The sequence below is a fragment of the Podarcis pityusensis genome (genome assembly GCF_964106645.2).
Source record: "Podarcis pityusensis genome assembly, chromosome: 10".
NCBI classification, from domain to species: domain Eukaryota; kingdom Metazoa; phylum Chordata; class Lepidosauria; order Squamata; family Lacertidae; genus Podarcis; species Podarcis pityusensis.
This window is the reverse complement of record NC_138035.1, coordinates 46,484,783-46,505,261: the sequence shown is the minus strand read 5'-3', so window position 1 is coordinate 46,505,261 and position 20,479 is coordinate 46,484,783. Positions and strand designations below refer to the sequence as shown.

General features: G+C 45.7%; 1 protein-coding gene across 2 annotated transcripts in view; it reads left to right on the top strand.

Annotated features, from left to right (window-relative positions):
* The first annotated feature begins 466 nt into the window (after window positions 1–466).
* The window catches only part of DYRK2 (dual specificity tyrosine phosphorylation regulated kinase 2), a 28,922-nt gene continuing 8,909 nt past the window's right edge, over window positions 467–20,479 (top strand). The window contains exons 1-2 of one of the 2 annotated variants that reach the window (XM_081022348.1): window positions 467–1,363; window positions 2,340–2,485. In XM_081022348.1, the coding sequence (XP_080878474.1) occupies window positions 1,282–1,363; window positions 2,340–2,485 (228 nt within the window). In that variant the 5' untranslated portion in view covers window positions 467–1,281. Of the gene's footprint in view, window positions 1,364–2,339; window positions 2,486–2,722; window positions 2,859–20,479 lie in introns of those variants that run through there. The other variant, XM_081022349.1, reaches the window with a different exon arrangement.

Here is a 20,479-nt window from a genome sequence, read left to right as displayed (position 1 = left end):
TTTCTTCCCGCCGCCCTCCAGCGCTTCACCCCTCTTTTCCCTTCCAGCCCAAGTCTCGCTCCCTCCCTCTTCTCGGCTTGGCTTTCCCCGGCGCCCGCCATCCACCCCTTCGTCCGCACAAAGGGGAAGCCCCCTCGAGGGCCGAGCGCCGCCCGCGCTGGCTGCGGAGATGGGCCTGAGGGGGAATAGCGGGCCGCGGTGGGGACGCCCAAGCGCGCGTTTCCTGCGCGGATCCAGCGAGGCGCGTAGGGCAGCAGGTGTCAAGGTGCTTAGAAACATGAAGGAGGAGAAGAGGCCGGGCTTTTTGCATGGACTCCAGTCACGGAGTGGCCTCTGTGTGTGCTGTGACCAGCATGAAGCGGGGGCTGCCCAGCTCCCCTCATTCCCCCCTTTCGTCCTGCCCTCCGCCCCTCGCTTCTTCCCCGCTCGCTCATCTCTCCCCACCACACTTCCCAGGGAGGCAGAGAGGAAGGGGACGGTCCCTCCAGCTCCGCCGCCGAGCCGAGGACAGCTGCAGCCCTGCCGGGAGAGGCGAGGCGAGAGGGCAGGGAGGACATCGGGCTGCTGCTACTAACTCCCCCCTCCCTCCCCGGCGGGGTGGAGACTGCTGCTCCTCCCGCCTCAGTTTTCTTTCGCCCGCCCCGCGACGACGACGACGACGACGCGCGGCCTGTTGGGTTTTTCTTTGAAAGTGAAAGCGCCCAGGGCGCGCAGAGGCGGCGGGAAAGGCTTGCGCGGCTGCGTTAGACGGGAGGGAGGAGAAGAAGGGGGAGCGGGGGGCGGAGATTGCAACCCCCCCCCTCGCACTCAGGGCGGGCTCGGTTTGTTCCTGTCGCTGAGAGGAGCGAGGAGGCGGAGGAGGGGGGATTCTCGCCGCCGTTCCCTGACGCGAAGGGACTCGGGGATCCTGGAAAGTGGCGGGGTGATGTGTTTGGGCCGGGGGGCGGCGGCGGCGCTTTTGCTGCTGCCGCCGCCTCTGTTGCCGCTGGAGAAAGGAGGCGACGACGACGAAGAGGAAGAGGAGGAAGACAAGGGGGCTCGGGCCAGGGGGGGCCGTAGCCCGGCGGGCCCGGGCTTGGGGGGGAGACGGATGCCGCGGAGCAGCGCGCGGCTGCGGGGTGTAGTGGTTGCTGCCGCCGCCGCCGCTGCCACAGCCGCCGGCGAGGAGAAGGGTCGGAGAGGCCGAGAAGGAGCGGAGGAGGCAAAGAGCAGGAGGAGCCGCCGCCGCGGCAGCAGCAGCAGCAGCAGCCCTGAAATGTCTTCCCCTCTCCTCCAGCGGCCATGTTAACCACCAGGAAACCTTCTGCCAGCGCTGCCGGGGCTGCGGGAGCCGGCGGAGCCGCGGCTGCTTCGTGCCCAGCCGGTAAGGAGGACGAGGCGTGGGCAGAGGAGCGAACCGCTTTCACTTACCGCTGCCCCTTTGCCCCCCCCCCCCCAGGCCAGGCCGAGCGCAGCAGACCAAGCCCTAGCGGGTGTGTGTGCGCGGGTGCGCGCTTCATCCTTTCTCTTCAGCTGCTCCTCCAAAAGTGGTCGTGTGCGGGGAAGACACGTCTCTGCACGTTGCTGCTGCTCTGCCTCTCCCCTCCGCCCCATCAAAGTCTTCCTGCGCTCGGCCTGGGAAGCGTCTCGCAAGTCAGCGAGCTTTTCTCTCTCGGCCCGGGAAGTTTGGGTCAGTTCGCAAGTGGGGAAGGGCACCTCGAGCACCACGGGGTATGGGGGGGGGTGTTTATGTTTTTCCCAGAGAAAGGGCTGCCTTGGAAGCGGGAGGGGAGTTCTTGTCCTCCCGATTCCGGACTGATAATCGGGGTGGGGAGACCGAGGTGATGTTGCTGTTTCTGGGGAGAGGGTTGGTCTACTCCCCTCGAGGCAGAGGCGAGAGGTTGGGAACCGGATTGGAGGCGCTAATTCCTGCCCTCCTCTTCACAGCCAGACAGACGGTGCGGGGAGGGAGGGGGGATCGCGCCGAGCAAATCCAGTTTGGCTCCCCACTTATGCTCCTAATGGTTGTGGGTTAATCGCGGATGAAAGGTTTAACTGGGTTAACGAGCGATGGCCACCGCTCTCATTAGCCCTCTGCGCTCACGGACTCCTCTCTCGGCGCGTGTGCTCTGGCGGTGGCGGTGCCACGTTTGTGGATTAGCCCCTCATGATCCCGCAAACAGTATTGCGATGGCAGCAGGCGGGGGGAGCAGAGGAGGAGGGGCGCTGGTGGGGAGGGGGCTCCTTCGGCTCCCTTTCCCATCTCTTGAGCCACTTTCCCCTGCCTTTGAACCGAAGCCTGCTCGACCTCGCTCGGCTCTCCGCGGCGCTCAGCAGCTCTCTTCTCCCTTCCTCCGCAGGCAGCCGGGGAGGAGGCGACAGCGCCCGCCAGTTCCAGCCTTCCCCGGGGATCGGGGCCGGAGGGGCCTCCCGGGCGGGCGCGGGGACCGGGCCGCCATCCCCCATCGCTTTGCCGCCGCTCAAGCCCAGCAGCGCCGCCCACACGGTGAGACGGAGACACGGGGTGGGGAGTTGGGTGGGTTGGTGGAGGGGGGGGGGGCTGGATTTATTATTTGCAATGGGAAGTGAAGCCTGTCATCCCTTAACCCCTCCAGCTTAGTCCTCTCCATTCTCAAAATACTGTGCCAGCCTCTCCTAAGCCTCCCCCCTCCACCACACCCCCCCCCGCATTGCTCCTCCTCTCCCGAGTATTAATAGCAATAAATGTGCTAGGTACAGTCAGGCTGCCAGCCAGCCTGTCTGAGTGGGATCTGTGAATGAGCCGAGGAAGGACACCGGCTGAGCATGGAGGAGCCCTATTAATTATCCACAGCATGTCTCAACACGTCTTGGTCCTGTTACCGGTCTGGTTTCAACAGGTAATTCTGTGGAGATGGGAAAGAGGAGGGAGAAGGCAACTTTCCCAGCTGCTTAGGGATCTTGCCCTCATTGAATCTTCCCTGTGGCACCGTGGGCCACTTAGGTAATGTTAGGCTCTGGGTTTAATGGTCTCACGCCCCTCCCTCCCTCCCACCCACCACCACCACTCTCTAGGTGGCAATGTGTGTTTTTTCACTTTCTCCAAATTTGTGGCAAGCCAGTCTTTGCTTCATGTATGGGGGTGCTGTTTGTTCCTCTGCTGGGTGGAGGAGTCTGGAGAGCACCACTGTGTGATGAGGTGGAGGTGGAAGAGCGGTCAGGTCAGGTCACTGTGGCGTGAGTCATGTCAGTGTGCTTCTATCACATCTGCTGTGGCCACTTTTCCCAGTGCAAGCAGCAAATCTCTTCCCGGGGGGGGGGGTGTAGTTTGCTGGAACTGTCCCTGAAGTTGCCCTATGAGATGTGGGTCTCTATAAGTGGGTGACTTTTGTCTACTTACCTGCAAACCTGGGGCATGAACTGCATCCGAATCTGTGCTCCACAGATTTCAAACAACAGGAGAGTAAAAGAAACTACTCTGCCAGTCACCGTTGTGTGGAGGGCAGTCCTTGTGTTTTTACTGAGAGGTTTCACTGCGGGTTTGGGTGCTGCAATGCTTTCTAGGGCTTCCTTTTTCTTAATAAGGCAGACCCCCCCCCTTCACGCTTCAGCCTATTCCATGGTCGAATGAGTGTCTGGAGAAAAGAGGCAGAAACAGCTTTGGAAAGTAGGCTAACCACTTCATCACTGAAGAGTGGCCTTCTTTCTCAGACTGAAAAATTAAGTTTCCCCTCCTAATTGTCAGAACTTTTCGGATAGATTGCCCATTCCTAGTGGAACAGCAGGGCCACTAAGTGGGTGAGAGAATGGCAGTGTGATTGTAAACACAGTTAAATTAGGCAAATGGGTGTTATCTGGTGGAATTACTTACAGGACTATGGTTTCTCACCTTATCTTCCAGTTGTAGCTAATCTGCTGGGATGCAATCTCCCAAGCTTGATGATTATGAAGGGTGGAGAAAGATTGTCAGGCCAGAAATAACCTGTATAACGGTGGTGTAGCAGCAGCACTGAACCTGAAAAAGAAAACTAACGCTCATTTCCATGAAAGCTCTGGTCCTCTATATTCCTTTGATGTAGCAATTGCATTTTTGGAATTTTAAAAACTTTTTAAAGATATGACTGATGCGATTTCTTAGATGTAAGATAAATTGTGGGTGGGTGGCACTTAATTTCTGCAAACAAATGAAAAGATTGCAGGGCTTACATTGGGCTGCAAGTCTTTGACCTGGAAATCCCTTTCCTCCCAGATATGTGTAGTGCTAGTGGCTGTGGTCAGAGGAGAAAAGGAAGCATATGTTCAGAGACACTATTCTTGTAACAGATGTACATCATTTTTAGAGTGATTCCTAATACTGAAAATCAATTCCAGAGCCAAACCTGGTCCAATTAAGACCTGATGCAAGGGAGGACATATCCACATTTGGACATCAGCATTGCACTTCCAGTGTTCCAGTGTCATTAAGATGGTCATTCAGTGGCCTTAAATATACATGTATTACATCAAGAAGGATGCATACATGTTATATGGTAGTGGATGCATGCAAGTAGTGTGACTTGCGTGTAGTATGGTGGTTGCAGATAGTGGGGAATATTGTATATTTCACATGGTAAGTGTTGCCATGCAAAAATACATGTTGATTATGCTCAAATCCTGAGCAAGGGCTACCTTTTATTTAGAAGTGCCTGTAGACCAAAACATTTCAGGTCTGTTTAACTTTCCTGAAGGTGAAAAGGAGTGAAATGGCTGGATGCAATGTTAGGTCAGGGGAAAGCATGTGGAAATTTGCATTTTCCTTTGCTTTTTCACCCGTGGATTTGCAGTGACTAAAAGGTTCAACCATAAGGGGCTCTTCTAGTGGTTGAAGATCTTTCCAGTGGGTCTGGATTCTCCTTGATGACAACAATCTGATCCCACCTACACATGTTTTCTCCAGCCTTGCAAAGTTGGAAAGGTTGATACCACACAGGGAGGTACAACTTCCCCCTTGAATAAAGCTAACCCATGAATTCAAGAATCCCCTTCTTAAAAGAAATTATAATCCTCAAAAGAGAATCTGCTGTCACTCTTCTTACTCAATAGGTTATTAATGGTCTGCATTCAAATTCTCCTACAGTTTTGTCCCTTTAGCAGACTTGATCCTAGTTTGATTTTACTCATAGAATAATATGAGAGTCTGAAGCCAGAGATAGGAGATTTCTCAAATGCCTAAGTGATCTCATATGGGGAAGTGCTGTTTGCCTTAAAAGAAGCTTTGGCTTGTGCTCTGTATTTATGGCAACCTGTGTTGCTAAGCAGATGGACGACTGTGTGTTATGAGTGGAGCTTTCTCAGACGATATGGCTTTGTTCCCTCCCCCAACGCTTCTATTGCACTGAAAGTCTCTGATCAGAGTTTTTTATCCTGTATGAGGGGCCGTCACTCACTTTCCTTTAAGATTATTTGCTCCTAGTGTTCTCTTTCAGTCCAGCTGTTTTCTTTCCTAACCTGATCCTGTGTTTAGCACCCTGTGTTTGGCCTTGGGTAGTTGGCGTTCAGAATCCTGTTCAACCATAAAACTTAGTAGGTGGTCTTTAACAAGTCTCTCTTGGCCTCAGCCCCATCTGTAAAATGGAAATGAAAACCCACTGGGATATTGTGATTAAAGCACTTCACTTATTTTAAAGAAACTTTGTAAGTGAATGATAACAATGGCACAACATCTATTCTCCAATCTCCACATCCTCGTCTCTTTGCTACCTTGTCTTCATAATCCCATCTGTTTCCCGTATCCATGCTATGCTGAAGCGAATATGATTTCCCTTGCCTGTTTGCTTAGAGCAACATGCCCTCCCACTCTCACAACATTTACCTGTGAACATTACCTGTTTTCACTTTCCTTAAGTTCACTCCCCTCTGCTGTTAGTCATGCAGTTTAGTGCCTTTCTTCAACTCCTGGGAAACTTTGGCCCATTTCGTTGTCACCACACCCAGCAATTCTAATCTCTTTCAGATTCCTCTGCAGTCTGGTCAGCACATTATGGCTGCCATGGAAGCTGTTGTATTGAAAAGCACCTGAACCACATGATGACATGTTCCACATGGGCAGCTTACTTTAAGATCATCGCTACTATGTACAGTTATTTAAACTGGCACCCATGCAATAGCAATACATTGTAAAAGGTGCCTGGATATCTGTGTGCTGAGAGGTCCAAACTGGGAGGTGAGGCGGGGGGGAAGCCAAGCTGCCGGACCAGTAGCCTGTTATTTCAACAAAATCTGGCCAAGCCTCACCAAATCTCTGCCACAGATTTAAATTTTGTAGACAAAAATTTTAAGAGATGGAATGGTTCTCTCCTGAATCTGATATATATGTGTATCACTCTCTGCCCCCTTGCAATCTGCTTATAGTGTGGAAGAATTCATTCTCATGGTCAGATGCTGTTTGCATGCAAAGTGAATCAATTAAAATCATGATTTAAGTCATGAAGGAAAGGGGGAGGTTAAATCTTTGATTTAAAGCAACTTCCCTATTTTGAAATGCATGTTTCCTGAACAAGCATGCAAAATAACTTGTTCCTATGACAACTAAAAACACACTGGTTGCAATGCAATGGTGCCTTATAAAAGCTAGGAACAGAATACAAAACTTTTGACCGTGCCCTTTGAATTGCCAAATTATGTTCTTTTAAAGACGGGATACATATTTTTACTTGGCCCTCTGTACATATGCAAGGATATTAAGCTGTATCACTTACTTGAAGGCTAATGCTTTAATATTGTGCACATTTATTTAGAAGCCTTGTTGATCAAAGGAAGTAAACATGTCTACTATTAGAATGTAACAATTGTCGAGAACTTTTCAGAAATGAGGAAGGATAATTACTAGGCCAATTAGTGGTTCTCCAGAAAGGTAGCGTCCCTTTTGTTGATTAGCATAGCTATAAATATTCATCCTCTGAAAACTGAAGTCACTGCAAAGCTTAGACACTTGGAAGGCATAAGTCAATTTTCATATGGGCTCAGTAGATTAGTAGATCAGTCGATCATGGTGCTCAAAAGATAGATTGAGATATTCCAGTAGTTCTGTCAATGATTTGCAGTAGATTAGCAAGTGTTTCTGAATTAATTGTTTAACCATAGTAACGTCAGAAAGCCTGGGGGGGCGGGAACCACAAGTAGATTTTTGTGTGAAAAGACTGAGAGTTCTGTTCTGGTACTGAAAACAAATCCCTGGGCTGAGCAAGTGCTCAGAGCTACCTTCCCTGATTCTTTATTCTATGTATAGTGGTACCTCGGGTTAAGTACTTAATTCGTTCCGGAGTTCCGTTCTTAACCTGAAACTGTTCTTAACCTGAAGCACCACTTTAGCTAATGGGGCCTCCTGCTGCCGCCGCGCCGCCGGAGCACGATTTCTCTTCTCTTCCTGAAGCAAAGTTCTTAACCTGAAGCACTATTTCTGGGTTAGCGGAGTCTGTAACCTGAAGTGTATGTAACCTGAAGCATATGTCACCCGAGGTACCACTGTATATATCAGTCTCCCTGTGCCACTATGTTTTTTTTTTAACCTGTTTTTGGTTGCTGAATCTAGGAGTTCATAATAAACAAAGGAGATCACAGAATCCTAAAGCTTCCCTCCATCCCCACGTTCAGTACAGTAGATAATCCTGGTAATGGCTTTCTTAGTCACTGGGTCAAATGGGAAACCCGCCATGATGTGCGTAACAAGTGGAACCTGTAACAAAATATTAGTGTGGAGTGCTCCTTTTTTTGTTTCTCAGTCAAGTCAGCCAGTCATGTCCACCTCCAGGGTATTCCAGTACATTCCCCCTCCCACCTGGTTATCTATTACCATTTTAGTCAGCATCCTCTGGTCATTGGGCATTTGGGGTTTTTGTCCACCTCAAGGTTACCCCCCCCCCCCAAAAAAAATACCGTGGGGGTTCTCCAGACCTTGCTGATACCTCCCTGCTGTTTTTGAATGATGCCCTTTGGGTGTCAAAAGGATCCATGGTCATCTGTGTCTTTCACAGAGGTGATGATGATGTTTTGTTTACAATGCTCAGAAGTCGGGCATTTTCCTCTCCCCCGTGTTCTTTCTGTTACATTGAAAAATAGCCCTTAAATCAATTCCTTGTTACATTATCATGATTCAGTTTGAAGAATGTGCAAACTTTTATCCTTTTTATTTGTAATAAGTTCCAACTATATTCATTAAATGAAATTTAATTAAATATATTATATCATCTATTTTGTAAAAAAGCACTTTCAGTTTATTAAAACAGAAGCTTACTGTATGTTAACAATCAGATTTAAATTTAAGAAATCTGATTCTTTTTGTGTGGTCATCTTTTTTTAAAAACCCTACTTATATATGATGAAGTGCTTCTTCCCGCACCATTAAATAATTACAATCACCAAGTGAAAATGGAGCCTATTTGTACACTCTGAATTACAGAACATCGATTAACTGTCCCTTTAAACACGTTTGCTAATAAAATTATTTGTTGCATTTAAAGCCTTTTTTTCCTCCAAGGAGCTCAAGCCAGCATATTTACTTTCACCCCATTTTTATCTTCGCAACAACCCTGAGAAGTAGGTTGAGCTGAGAGACAGTGATAGTCTCAATTGGTATGCCCAATCAACCACTGTGGAGGAGAACGTTCTGTGTGATAAAGCAGATGGGCCTTTAGTGTAGTGGCCCCTGCACTTGGAGTTATCTCCCATCACACCTTAGACAGACACTGCCTCTGTTGTCTTTTCAGTGCCTGCTGAAGACCCTTTCAACAGACCTTTTAAGTGGAGATCTTTATCCCAATCTGCAGCTGTATTTTAAACTTTTTTTCTAACTGTTTTTACATGCAGAATGGTTTTTAAACGTTTGTGTTGTTTTTATAATATGGAATTGTTGTAACTGTTTTTATATTTTCGTTGCTTTTACACTTTTCTTGTTTCGTGGACGCAACTTGTTTTATTTGTTTGATTGTTGTTTATTTAATTTTTGTAACCCGTCCTGGGACCTTGTGGTGAAGGGTGGGTAAAAAAAAAAAATGCAATTAAAAGTGATTGGCCAGATCACCCAGCGAGCTTCATGGCTGACTTGGGATTTGAATCCACTCTTGAACTCCTGGTATCCATGGTTCTAGTCCAACATTAATCATGGATTCCCTGCAGGGTCAACATATTTACTATGCTTTTATTCCCTGTGAGCCAGTTTGAGCATCGGAAAATGAGCCAGGGCTGTGCTTCACATCTCTGAAGCCTGCCAGCTCTTTCTCAATACCCCAAGGCTTGATTTTGGCAGTAAGAAGCAGCAGCAGCAGCAGCAGCAGCAGCAGCAGCTATATAGTCAACTATTTTGGGTCTAGGTTAAGTGTCCCATTGATCAGTCTGTATCCAATGCAATCTGTTTAATCCCGAGCACCTTCCAAGTAAAAACTTGGTTCAGGAGGAATTGTCTTTGCATTCCTGAAATTGACGCAATCGAGTTTTCACCCCTTGTATCAGAGATGGGGCACTTGTGTCCTTCAAGATGTTCAGCTACAACTCCCAGCATCATCCCTGAGAATGAGCCATGCTGGCTAGGGCTGATGGAAACCAATGACATTGGGAGGGCCAGAGCTTATCCACTCCTGATGTATGCAATCCATTGTAATTTTTACAGCAATCAGAGATGTATGAATTTGCATGTCAAATTTATCATCTCTACTGGACGCGGGTGGCACTGTGGGTTAAACCACAGAGCCTAGGGCTTGCCGATCAGAAGGTCGGCGGTTCGAATCCCCACGACAGGGTGAGTTCCCGTTGCTCGGTCTCTGCTCCTGCCAACCTAGCAGTTCGAAAGCACGTCAAAGTGCAAGTAGATAAATAGGTACCGCTCCGGCGGGAAGGTAAATGGCGTTTCCGTGCACTGCTCTGGTTCGCCAGAAGCGGCTTAGTCATGCTGGCCACATGACCCAGAAGCTGTACACTGGCTCCCATGGCGAATAAAGCGAGATGAGCGCCGCAACTCCAGAGTCGGCCACTACTGGACCTAATGGTCAGGGGTCCCTTTACCTTTACCTTACTAATGTCTGCCATAGCAAGTTTTTTTGTGATGTTTTGGAAGACTGATCAAAACCATACCATATCTGTTTTATAGTCTTTGGAAAGAAAAAATGCACCAGAGGGGAAATCCAACAGTCCAGTTCATGGGCCCTTTTCCATTTCCCCCTTGCCTTTCTTTTTATTATAAGAATAAATGCAAAATTCAAGGCAGAGTTTCTTCAGTCTGTAAAGCTCCCTGTAATTCCAGTGACAAGGCAGAGATAATTACAACTTTTAAAACATGACAATTAATTACAGTACTGTTGTTTTGTAAAAGAAAAACCCTTGAAATATGGAATCAAGACTGAATATGCCTATTTTAAAAAGTCTACGGAGGCATTCAAGACAGGAAGAGGAAAGGAGAGGGAACAAAGCAAAGACCTCTTTACTTGAGACACGCATTTCCATGGAGTTTTTAATAAAGCCTTTTCTGTTTGTGCTCTCATTAGTTCTACTGTTCCCATATACACAAATTGCAGCAGAAATAAATGGCTGCAAAGCATGTTTCACCTGATACCCCCATATGCTCTGCTATATGATGAGCAGCACAGCTGCAGCCGGCTGTCTTGAACAATCCTGCAGAGGAAAATATCTTCTAGAACAGCCACTTAGGAGCATTCTGTTGCTTTCCTAGATTATTTTCTCCCTTGCTCTGACATAACTTCCTAATGCTTTTATTGATTTATAACAAATAAGACAAACAGAACAAGAGCATTGCAGGAGCCATAGTCCCAATGAGACAGAAAGTAGATGCCATATCAAAGACATATGACATACAAATTTTATGATATCTAAATTTCACGATCTGCCATGGACAAAGAGTTATGTACACCTGATTCTGTGGTACAAGAAACTACAGGTATAAGTCTCACTAGATGACATAGACTTGTTCTGGGTTCTTCTTGCCTTTAGAAAAATGTAGTTCATGAGTTTCTCTGCAAAATAGCCAATGCCCACATATTGTACACCAAAGGAAAAGCTGCAGGTCTTGCAACATTTTCCATTTCTGTGCAACAGAGATCCTAGCTGCAGCTGGTTACGGGTTCTTTAAAATGTAAGCTTTTCATTTTATCAACCTATAAATTTGACAAAGATTGCTGTGGAGCAGGTTGAATAGAGCATTTGAGTATGTTAAATCCCAGGCATATTTTTTAATCCATTGCCACATAGGATTGTTCCAGTGAGTATATACAGTACACATTTAAAAACTTGGGGGGGGGGTATGTTTGGTTTCTTTGGAAAAAAGAGTAGGAGGTGATCATCACTGTATCACACTGATATATACTACTTATAAGAAGGAACTATCCAGATATTCTCCAGCAGCTATCAGCTATACATAATACTTTATTATTTATATTCCACCACATCCATGCATTCATGGAAATCATGTGAGAGCTATCTCCTAACTGATGCAAGATGTTGCTTTGGAATTGCATTGACATCATGGATTCTCTTGTACTTTAATCCTGCTTGCTGGTTTCCTACAGTCATCTGGTCAGCCTCTGTGAGAACAGAATGCTGGACTAGATAGTCCATTGGCCTGATCCAGCAGGCTCTTCTTAACTTCTTTAATTCCTTTGGAGCAAATAACCACAGTGTATCTGTTTGCCAGGGACGCGGGTGGTGCTGTGGGTTAAACCACAGAGCCTAGGACTGGCCGATCAGAAGGTTGGCGGTTCGAATCCCCACGACAGGGTGAACTCCCGTTGCTCGGTCCCTGCTCCTGCCAACCTAGCAGTAGATAAATAGGTACCGCTCTAGCGGGAAGATAAACAGCGTTTCCATGCGCTGCTCTGGTTCACCAGAAGTGGCTTAGTCATGCTGGCCACATGACCCAGAAGCTGTACGCCGGCTCCCTCGGCCAGTAAAGCGAGGTGAGCGCCGCAACCCCAGAGTCGGCCGCGACTGGACCTAATCGTCAGGGGTCCCTTTCCTTTACCTTTATCTGTTTGCCATGGGAGATTTCATAGTGACAGGACATAGCACCCAGGGCTGACTAAAAACAGCTGGTCCCATTTTCCAGGCACTTTTTTATTTTTTTAAAACTATAAAAGAAAATATTCAAACACAATAGGATTCTCTGGATTATTTCATATCTTTGTGATCTAGAGAATAATATAGCTGTTCTCTGTATAGGTAAATTATATAGTTAATCAGTACCATTTATATTTTAGTCTTCAAACACAAGCTTGGAGTACTATAATGGTTCAGGTATCTTTGGTCCCTTTTATAATCAGTATTTACACATTCCTAAATTGTGACATTTTGAGATTTCCCACAGTGGTTGTGTGGTTGAAGAGTTCTGTAAAATAGCATTTTAAAATATATTCTCAGTTCACTTCTTCAAATTCCAAAAACTTTAGTTTGGTGTATGCAGCGGGGGGTGGGGTGGTAACATAAAACATTTGGAAATTTCCATCTGGACAACCATGGGGGAAATACTCTAATAAATTGTAAAACTGCAGAGAGATGTGTGAACTTATCTGGTTGTGAGCAGATCAGTGCAAGCCAGAGAAGATAAAAAAAATTGCTGGGATTATTGGGTTTTATTATTACAAGGACATTTTTATGTATCACTCTGAACATTTAGCTCACAGTTTCTTTGCTGTAGCTCATATCCATTGGTTATGGTGCAGGAAATTAAATTTCACCAGTGAAGTCTTCGGAGACTGCAAACCTACATATCTTAAAATAAAAATAAAAATCAGCCGCAATATCTCCAGAAAATGGCTATTACTGGCTTGGATTCAGGGCCTGTTCTGCATCCATGAGTTGAAAGCACTGCTGCCCGTAAGCATGTGTGCATGAGAGTGTGTGAATAATAATAATAATAATAATAATAATAATAATAATAATAATTTATTATTTGTACCCCGCCCATCTGGCTGGGTTTCCCCAGCCACTCTGGGCGGCTTCCATAGAAACCATAGTGAAGAAGAGCCCTGCTTTTAAGATACAAGTATGATTTCGTTTGATAAGAAGTTTAGGTTATCAGCGGACCTCATTTTAAAGTGGTTGATGCCAGGAGAGGCTAGCCTGGTTATCACATATGGTAATTGCCTGATTCCACAGGAACAATAGCAGTGGGAACAGAAAACATGGACAGATGGGGTTTCTTCTAGAGCAGGCACCCCCAAACGTTTTGGGACTACAATTCCCATCATCCCTGACCATTGGTCCTGTTAACTAGGGATGATGGGAGTTGTAGTCCCAAAACATCTGGAGGGCCGAGTTTGGGGATGCCTGTTCAAGAGAGATAGGAAGGTTTCACACCTGCTCTTTTCTCCTAATCACTTTCATCAGCTAACTACTACTGTCTAGTGCTGGTTAAAGGTGAGGTCATGGCTACATGCTTCAGAAATGGGCATTTCCCCAATGTACACATCACTGAGTAAAATCTTCTTCCATTGGATCCTCCTCACCATGTCTCTACTTTCTAGGCCCTAATTGGCCCTCTTCAGGCCTACCGCCACCCTGAAATATGCAAGTTTGAAAAGCTAATTCTTCTTCCCCTGGAATATGTTTTGGAACCGGCCTGTGATTCTCAGATGAAGGGCAGTATAGAAATTAATAACAACAACAACAACAACAACAACAACAACAATAATAATATAATGCCTTTACACTTGAACAAGGCTAGTGGGTTACATTAATATGTACCTAGATTACGGAACTAATAAGCAAGATGGAGGAAAACACCCATTTGTTTTCCTTTATCTCGTCTGCCTCCAAGCTTTCTTCTCAGTAACTTTGTGCAGTGTACTGTAATACATCACATAATTTGGAACTTTGTGCCGACTAGTGAATTGGCAACCCAGAAATGTATCTCAAGCTTAGAAGTTATGTCCATGGTGCAAATTAGCTAGGGAGAGTGGTGGTGGTGGTGGGGAACCTTGCAAATTGGCAAATGGGAAGTTTCATCATCTCACAGATTTATTCCAGGTTATTCTCCCCTCCTTGTTTAGGTACCCTCTGAGGCCAGAAAGGGAATTAGGAGGTAGTGGTAGTGTGACCTCAGACAAGAGATGAGGCAGGATTGGGAAGAGACCCTGGTGCAAGAGGGAAGAAGTTTTGCTAGTTTCCCATGAGATTGCAGTCTTTCTTTTACCTTGAGGGTTCCTTAACTTACAAGAGGGTGCAAAGATGATTGATAGAAAGAGTATTAGAAAACCCTTCTTAAGTGGCTGAGAATAATCTTGTTCTACTTTGCATCTAAGCCAGCATCTAGAGGAATGACTCTTAAATTCTGTATGAGTCCCTGGAAGCTTGTCATGGGTTCCACAGTAAGCAGACAAGCTTTCTTGAAAGGCAGCAATTCTGCTATTACCAACATTGCCTTCTAATGTGCAGCCACAGGGGAGTGTTGGGTGTGTCCTGGGACACGCTGTCTGGTCACTCATGGTGTTGGTAGGACCCAAAAGATCTGGCCAATGATTCCCATGACCCATATGACCCAGGGTACTCTGCAACACACAGGGATCGAGTGATGGAAATCAATCGGTTCCTCAGCAGAAAAAATCAATTTGGAAAGACTGAACTTATGTTGGTTCAGATGCCTCATCCATGCTGGTGATAAAGCAGGTTTCTAAGAATTCATCTTTCCTGGGAATGACTAATTCTGCTGAAGAACATATGTCTGGATCTTCAATTCAGATAGAAGATAGCATTGTGCAAGTCAGCCTTCATTGCATTAGATTCCAAACTACTTGCAAACTGGGTGTCCCAAAGGGTTTTCTGTGTTTTGGCTCTTCTGTCAGTTTCAGCAGCTAGTGAAGAAATGAAACTTCCTTAACCCTCTGGCTGGGTTCATATATGGCAGCTGGTCACCCATTCAGATGTTTCTTTGACTGACTAGAGGCTGTTGAATCAGCGTGTGGTTAGCAAGTGTATGATTAACTTCCCTTTTCTCATTCATGTTTCTAAAACTAGGAGAGGCTCTCTTCTCCAACATGTTTTCAGAACATCTTGGTTTTGGAGTATGATGAGTTTCCAAGCTCCTATTAGCTGTAAGAATTGGTTCAGTGGTTTCATCTCATACATTTCCAAGCAGCATCTGTGGAATGAAATATACCATAGGTTGGGGAAGAGGAGTTATTGGGAGGGCTGGATCTTGAGCTCCCCCAGCAGTGGCAAGCTAGTGCCCTATGTATGCTAAAATTTGGTACCCCTACCTATTGCGCTCCATTCCACTGTATTGTTTTGGTGCCCCATTCAGCGTGGCGCCCCATGCAACTGCACCAGCTGATGTCAGTTATATGGTGACAACTTGCTCACCTTATTTCCAACAGGGCAGAATTAGCTACTTTCCAGTGGAAGGCAGGAGCTGTATATGGTGTGTCTGTTTTGTTCCTTCCTAAGCTGGCAGAGGGAATAAAAGCTTCTTCAGCTACTCCACTCTGTCAAGAAGTTGGAGTCTCTTTGATTAATTCTGTTTGGTTTTACTTAACTGCATATCACAACTGTGACAGGGCAGGTTCAGTGTGCACTGGAAGGGAAGAAAAGTGAGAGAAGACAATGACAAACATCTAAAAGCATCAGAGTGGCAAAAGAGGACGTATACAAACTAACCTCTCATGGCTGATTTTCTCAAAGGGATCCAGGGTTGTGAGTCATCTCCTGGGACCTCTGTAGCCTCATTTATCCCAATGCTAATTGCCTTGGGGTTGATGGTCCCTAAAGTCCTCCTTGGTGCACAATTAAAATGTCGGGGCTGTGATGAACATAGGCCAGTTTTACCACTGACCTAACTCTGAAGCCAGGGTGGGGTCTCTTGTCAATTGTGAGCTGCAGGAAAGCTTTCGCCTTGCTAGCAAATATGTTTGCATGGATGCATTATTGTTGGTTTAACTAGTTTAATTACAGAGCACTTTTTTTTTTAATGAAGTTGTGGCCCAAGGGTATGTGCTGTGTTCTGTGTCTTCATTTCAGGGGAGTGAGTGAATTATGAAGCCATTTCTGCATAATTGGGTTCCTTGCTTTTTTGAAGTGTTCGTGATAGTGGGTAGACTACCTGTGTATGTACGTTCTGTATACACATTGACTCAGTTCAAACCTCTGAGGTCAGAGCCAGGAACAGCAGAGTATGCTCCATATGTTGAATATACACAGATATCTGAATGATTGAACAGGACTCAGGCTAGGGCTGCTATTTCTGTAAGCAGATATTATTATATTTTGTTGGTTACTTAATGACGTGGGTTCTCTAGATGATGCACAATTAAGCAATTTAAAACATGTAATAAACATAATACAATCAAAATACACACCAAAATCCAATAAAATTCAGACCAACATACAACCCTATACATCACCAAGTTTAACTTCACAGATAGGCTGAGTTTAGAAATGATTTAGAAATCATTTACTCCATTCAACTGGAGTTAAAGGGGAGCATACCACAGAGTATGTGATTTTAAGAGTGTTGCTTACAGTTACACTAATGTTTTTCCAGTCCTATGGTAACGTCAGCTAGAGTGGGGATAGGCTAGTTGAATTTATTTCATTTATATCCAAGACTGAGCACAACAGAATCACGGGGGAATGCAACTTAAAGCTCGTTTTCATGACCAGCTGAAATATGAGTGTGGCTGCTCGTGCTGATTTCTAGTTGCCACATATAGAAGAAGTGTTGTGTGCCAATGACAAGTTGCACGTGTGTGGATTGTCACACCTTTTGAGAGCCTTGGCCAAGTGCCGCTCAGAGCAGCCTACAAGAATCCTGTATGTCATGGCCATCTGCCATTGAACTTGTTCATAGGTAACAGAGAAGAGATTCTGTGGCGGCGGCTGCATTCTGCCCCAAGTCCTCCTCCTGCTGCTGTGCTATCCAGAGCTCAACCATGGTTTGTCTTAGTGTGCCATCTGAACCCAGGCTCATGGTTTCCTCCAGACAACCCATGAGCTGTAAGCGCAAGAACAAGTCAAATGACTGCTTCTATGAGTATACTAATCAGTAGAAGTTAGTATATATAGCAGGGGTCAGCAACCTTTTTCAGCCGTGGGCTGGTCCACTGTCCCTCAGAGCATTTGGTGGGCCGGAGTATATTTTTTGGGGGGAAATGAATCAATTCCTATGCCTCACAAATAATCCAGAGATGCATTTTAAATAAAAGCACACATTCTACTCATGTAAAAACACACTGATTCCTGGACTGTCTGTGGGCCGGATTGAGAAGGTGATTAGGCTGCATCCGGGCCTTAGGTTGCCTACCCCTGATATATAGGGTATTGCGTGTGACACTGACATGGATACATCTGTAAAGACCAAACAGGGCTGCTATGCTGGAGTGGTTATGAGACCTGAAAGTAAGTGGTGCACTTTAGATGTACTCTTTTTGTTGAGACTGGAGAAGATGTCACAGGGTGTCCATGTTTAGCGTTCGTTCTGTCTGGAGAGTTTGGGATAAGATCACCCATGCCTTCAATCAAGAATAACCTGGATTTTAGAGTACGATGCTGCATGCTGAAGGCATTATTCTCCAGGCCTCACCATTTTTATGTGGTTCCCCACAACTTATCCTGGTCCTCATTAATGGAGCCCCACTGCTGTTTCGGTGATTGTCTCAGACTGTATCCCCGCTGAATGTGTCACTCAAGGAAAAACTTTTTAAAAAGGTATTCAATTAGAATCAGATTCCAAAATGCTTCCTGGGAGGGTGGTTGTAAAAGGAGAATGGGATGGATAGTACAGTGTTACATGTGCACACATCCATTGCCTTCCTAGAAGAGCTTCCTTTACTGAAAAGCTTTGCAACTGGATGAGCATGTGTGTGAGAAAAGGGAAGAATGGTGTGTCTCTGTGTGTGGGCATGTGAGAGAGAAAAAGGGTGTTTGCTCTTGGGGTGAAACTCTTTGGTTGCGCTAATCAAAAACTAATCAGATGCTACCCGTTTTTGTCCCCAGTGAACAATCTGATATTTATGAGAGGTCGCATTTTGAGCTATAGGTTCTGGATACAGCTGGACTATTCTTTCTGCATATTTCCTGCAGAAATGGCTGAAAACGAGTGTTTTGGCAGAGGTGGTTCATCTGCATATCACCATTGTGCTATTATCCCAGCTTCTGCCAACCTAGCAGTTCGAAAGCATGCCAGTGCAAGTAGATAAATAGGTACTGCTGCGGAGGGAAGGTAAACAGTGTTTCCATGCACTCTGGCTTCTGTCATGCTGGCCACATGACCCGGAAAGCTGTCTGTGGACAAATGCCGGCTCCCTCGGCTTAAAAAGCAAGATGAGTGCTGCAACGCCATAGTCACCTTTGACTGGACTTAACTGTCCAGGGGTCCTTTACCTTTTACCTTTACCTATTATTATTCCTAAATAGTAGGATACTGTTTGGCAACAAGCCAGCTAGGAATAGAGTAATGTAAATTTCAGTGTGTTCTTATAGGACTCAGGAAGAAGGAACCTAAATAGATCTGATAAACTGGTAGTTGTTCCATAAAAGGCATATCCTTATTGATTCTGACTCGTTCTCAGTGACCCACACAGCAATCTTATAGCCAAACAAGTTTCTAGGAAATTGATGTAAAACAAACAAAAGGTCACTCCTCTTTCACACACAACTCTTTCTCACTTGTATCCTTTTCCCCACCCCAAAACACCATTGCAGAGGCAAATGTTGCCAAAGATTTGAACAAATAGATCACAGGATATTTTCCAACCCAGGGTTTACAACACTTAATGTTCTTAATTATGGGAGGGGGTAGTTTTGTGGCTTTGTGCTTGTGCTAAATGGACTTGTTGAATGTGTGTCAATGAGGACAATACTATTTTCATTTTTAAAAAAAGAAAAGAAAAAAAGAAACACGAACACTACCAGATGGGTGGACTTTGGATGCGAGTGAGAATGGCATCATCCAAGTTACCTTCCTTTGTTGTGGCATCTACAGTCATACCTTGGGTTACAGACACTTCAGGTTGCGTTTTTTCGGATTACGGACTGCTGAAACCAGGAAGTACCAGAACGGGTTACTTCTGGGTTTTGGCGGCCGCACATGCGCAGAAGCACTAGATCACGCTTTGCACATGCGCAGAAGCGTTGAATCGCAACCTGCATGTGCACAGACGCGCCACTGCGGGTTGCGAACGTGCATCCCGCACGGATCACGTTCGCAACCCGAGCGTCCACTGTACTGCGCTACTGTTTGAGAAAGATCCTGCAACTACAGTAGCAGCAGAAGTTCTGCAAGCATAAATGGGACTGAAATGGCCCTTGACATTTGTGCTGTAAGTAGTGAGGGACCACGGTAGTTTGGCCTCTACATGTACATGTGGAAGTGGCCGGCAGGACTGTGTGGGTGGGGCTGCCTTGCTCTCCTCGCTTCCCAACACAGGGCGTGACTGCCAGTTGCAGAGAGGAAAAAGGGCAAGGCAGCAGGAAGTGCACTGTAGGTGCAGTATCAGTAGCATCGGCCCACACTGTGCTGATCTCCTCATTGCCTTGTCTCCCTCTCCCTCACAGTAACCTTCAGCAATGCATGGTGTTCGGAAGAGAAGAGAGCAATATAGCCTCTCCTGCACAGCCCTGTCAGCTGCTGCTGCTGCTTGTTTGAGGGTCACAACTAATTTCTTAAGTCATGACTATATTTTTCAGATGTATATAATTAGCATGGTAATGCACTAGTTGTCAGACCATAGCTCATGCCTTGTGGGATGCCATACAACCTCTATGGATTCAAGTCACATTTGATTCTCTGCTTTCCATGGTAGTTTGAGCACATTCGGAAATGTTACTGCTATTGCAATTTCCCCAGCTTTTTGGAACAATCAAGGTTCTTCCTAACTGAGGTGTTCAAAATCACAGGATGGCAAAGTCAGGATGGCAAAATAATCTTGCCCTGATATCAGAGGCTTTCTGATATTTTGCTGCTCCTGAAGACACTCACTGATAGGAAACGGGGCATTACCTGGAAACCTGACAATATGCTGTGACACAAAGCTGTTGGATTCCCTCAGTCCTCCACATTTATACGCTGTTGTTTCTCTGCAACGTGTTGATTTGTGCTGCAAAGGTGGCAGGTACATGGGGAATTCTCCCTTAGGATAGGGGTTTGGCTAACAAAAGTTTGGGTCTTTGAATCCTCTGTTTCAAAAACACATAGGACAGCAGCCAAAAAACTTACACTCCTCTATCTACAGAAGTTGCTCTTTATCTCTTTTGAAAGACAGTTTTCTTTTCTTTTTCTCTTTTAAAGTAATTTTGGCATTGTGGGAAGCAGTAGCCCCTCCAGATTGTGAAGTATGTTGAACTGCCAAAAATGTGTACAGGAGGCTGTAAAATAATGAGCACTAGAGACAGATTTTTAATGTATTATTATTATTGTTATTTTTATATGAAGCTGCTCCAGAAATGTTACATTGAAGAATTAGGATTAGACATAAAAGATGTTATATGAATAAATGACAATGTGACTTCAGGAGTTCAAATAGGTGTAAGCATGCACAGTTTCTGGGGT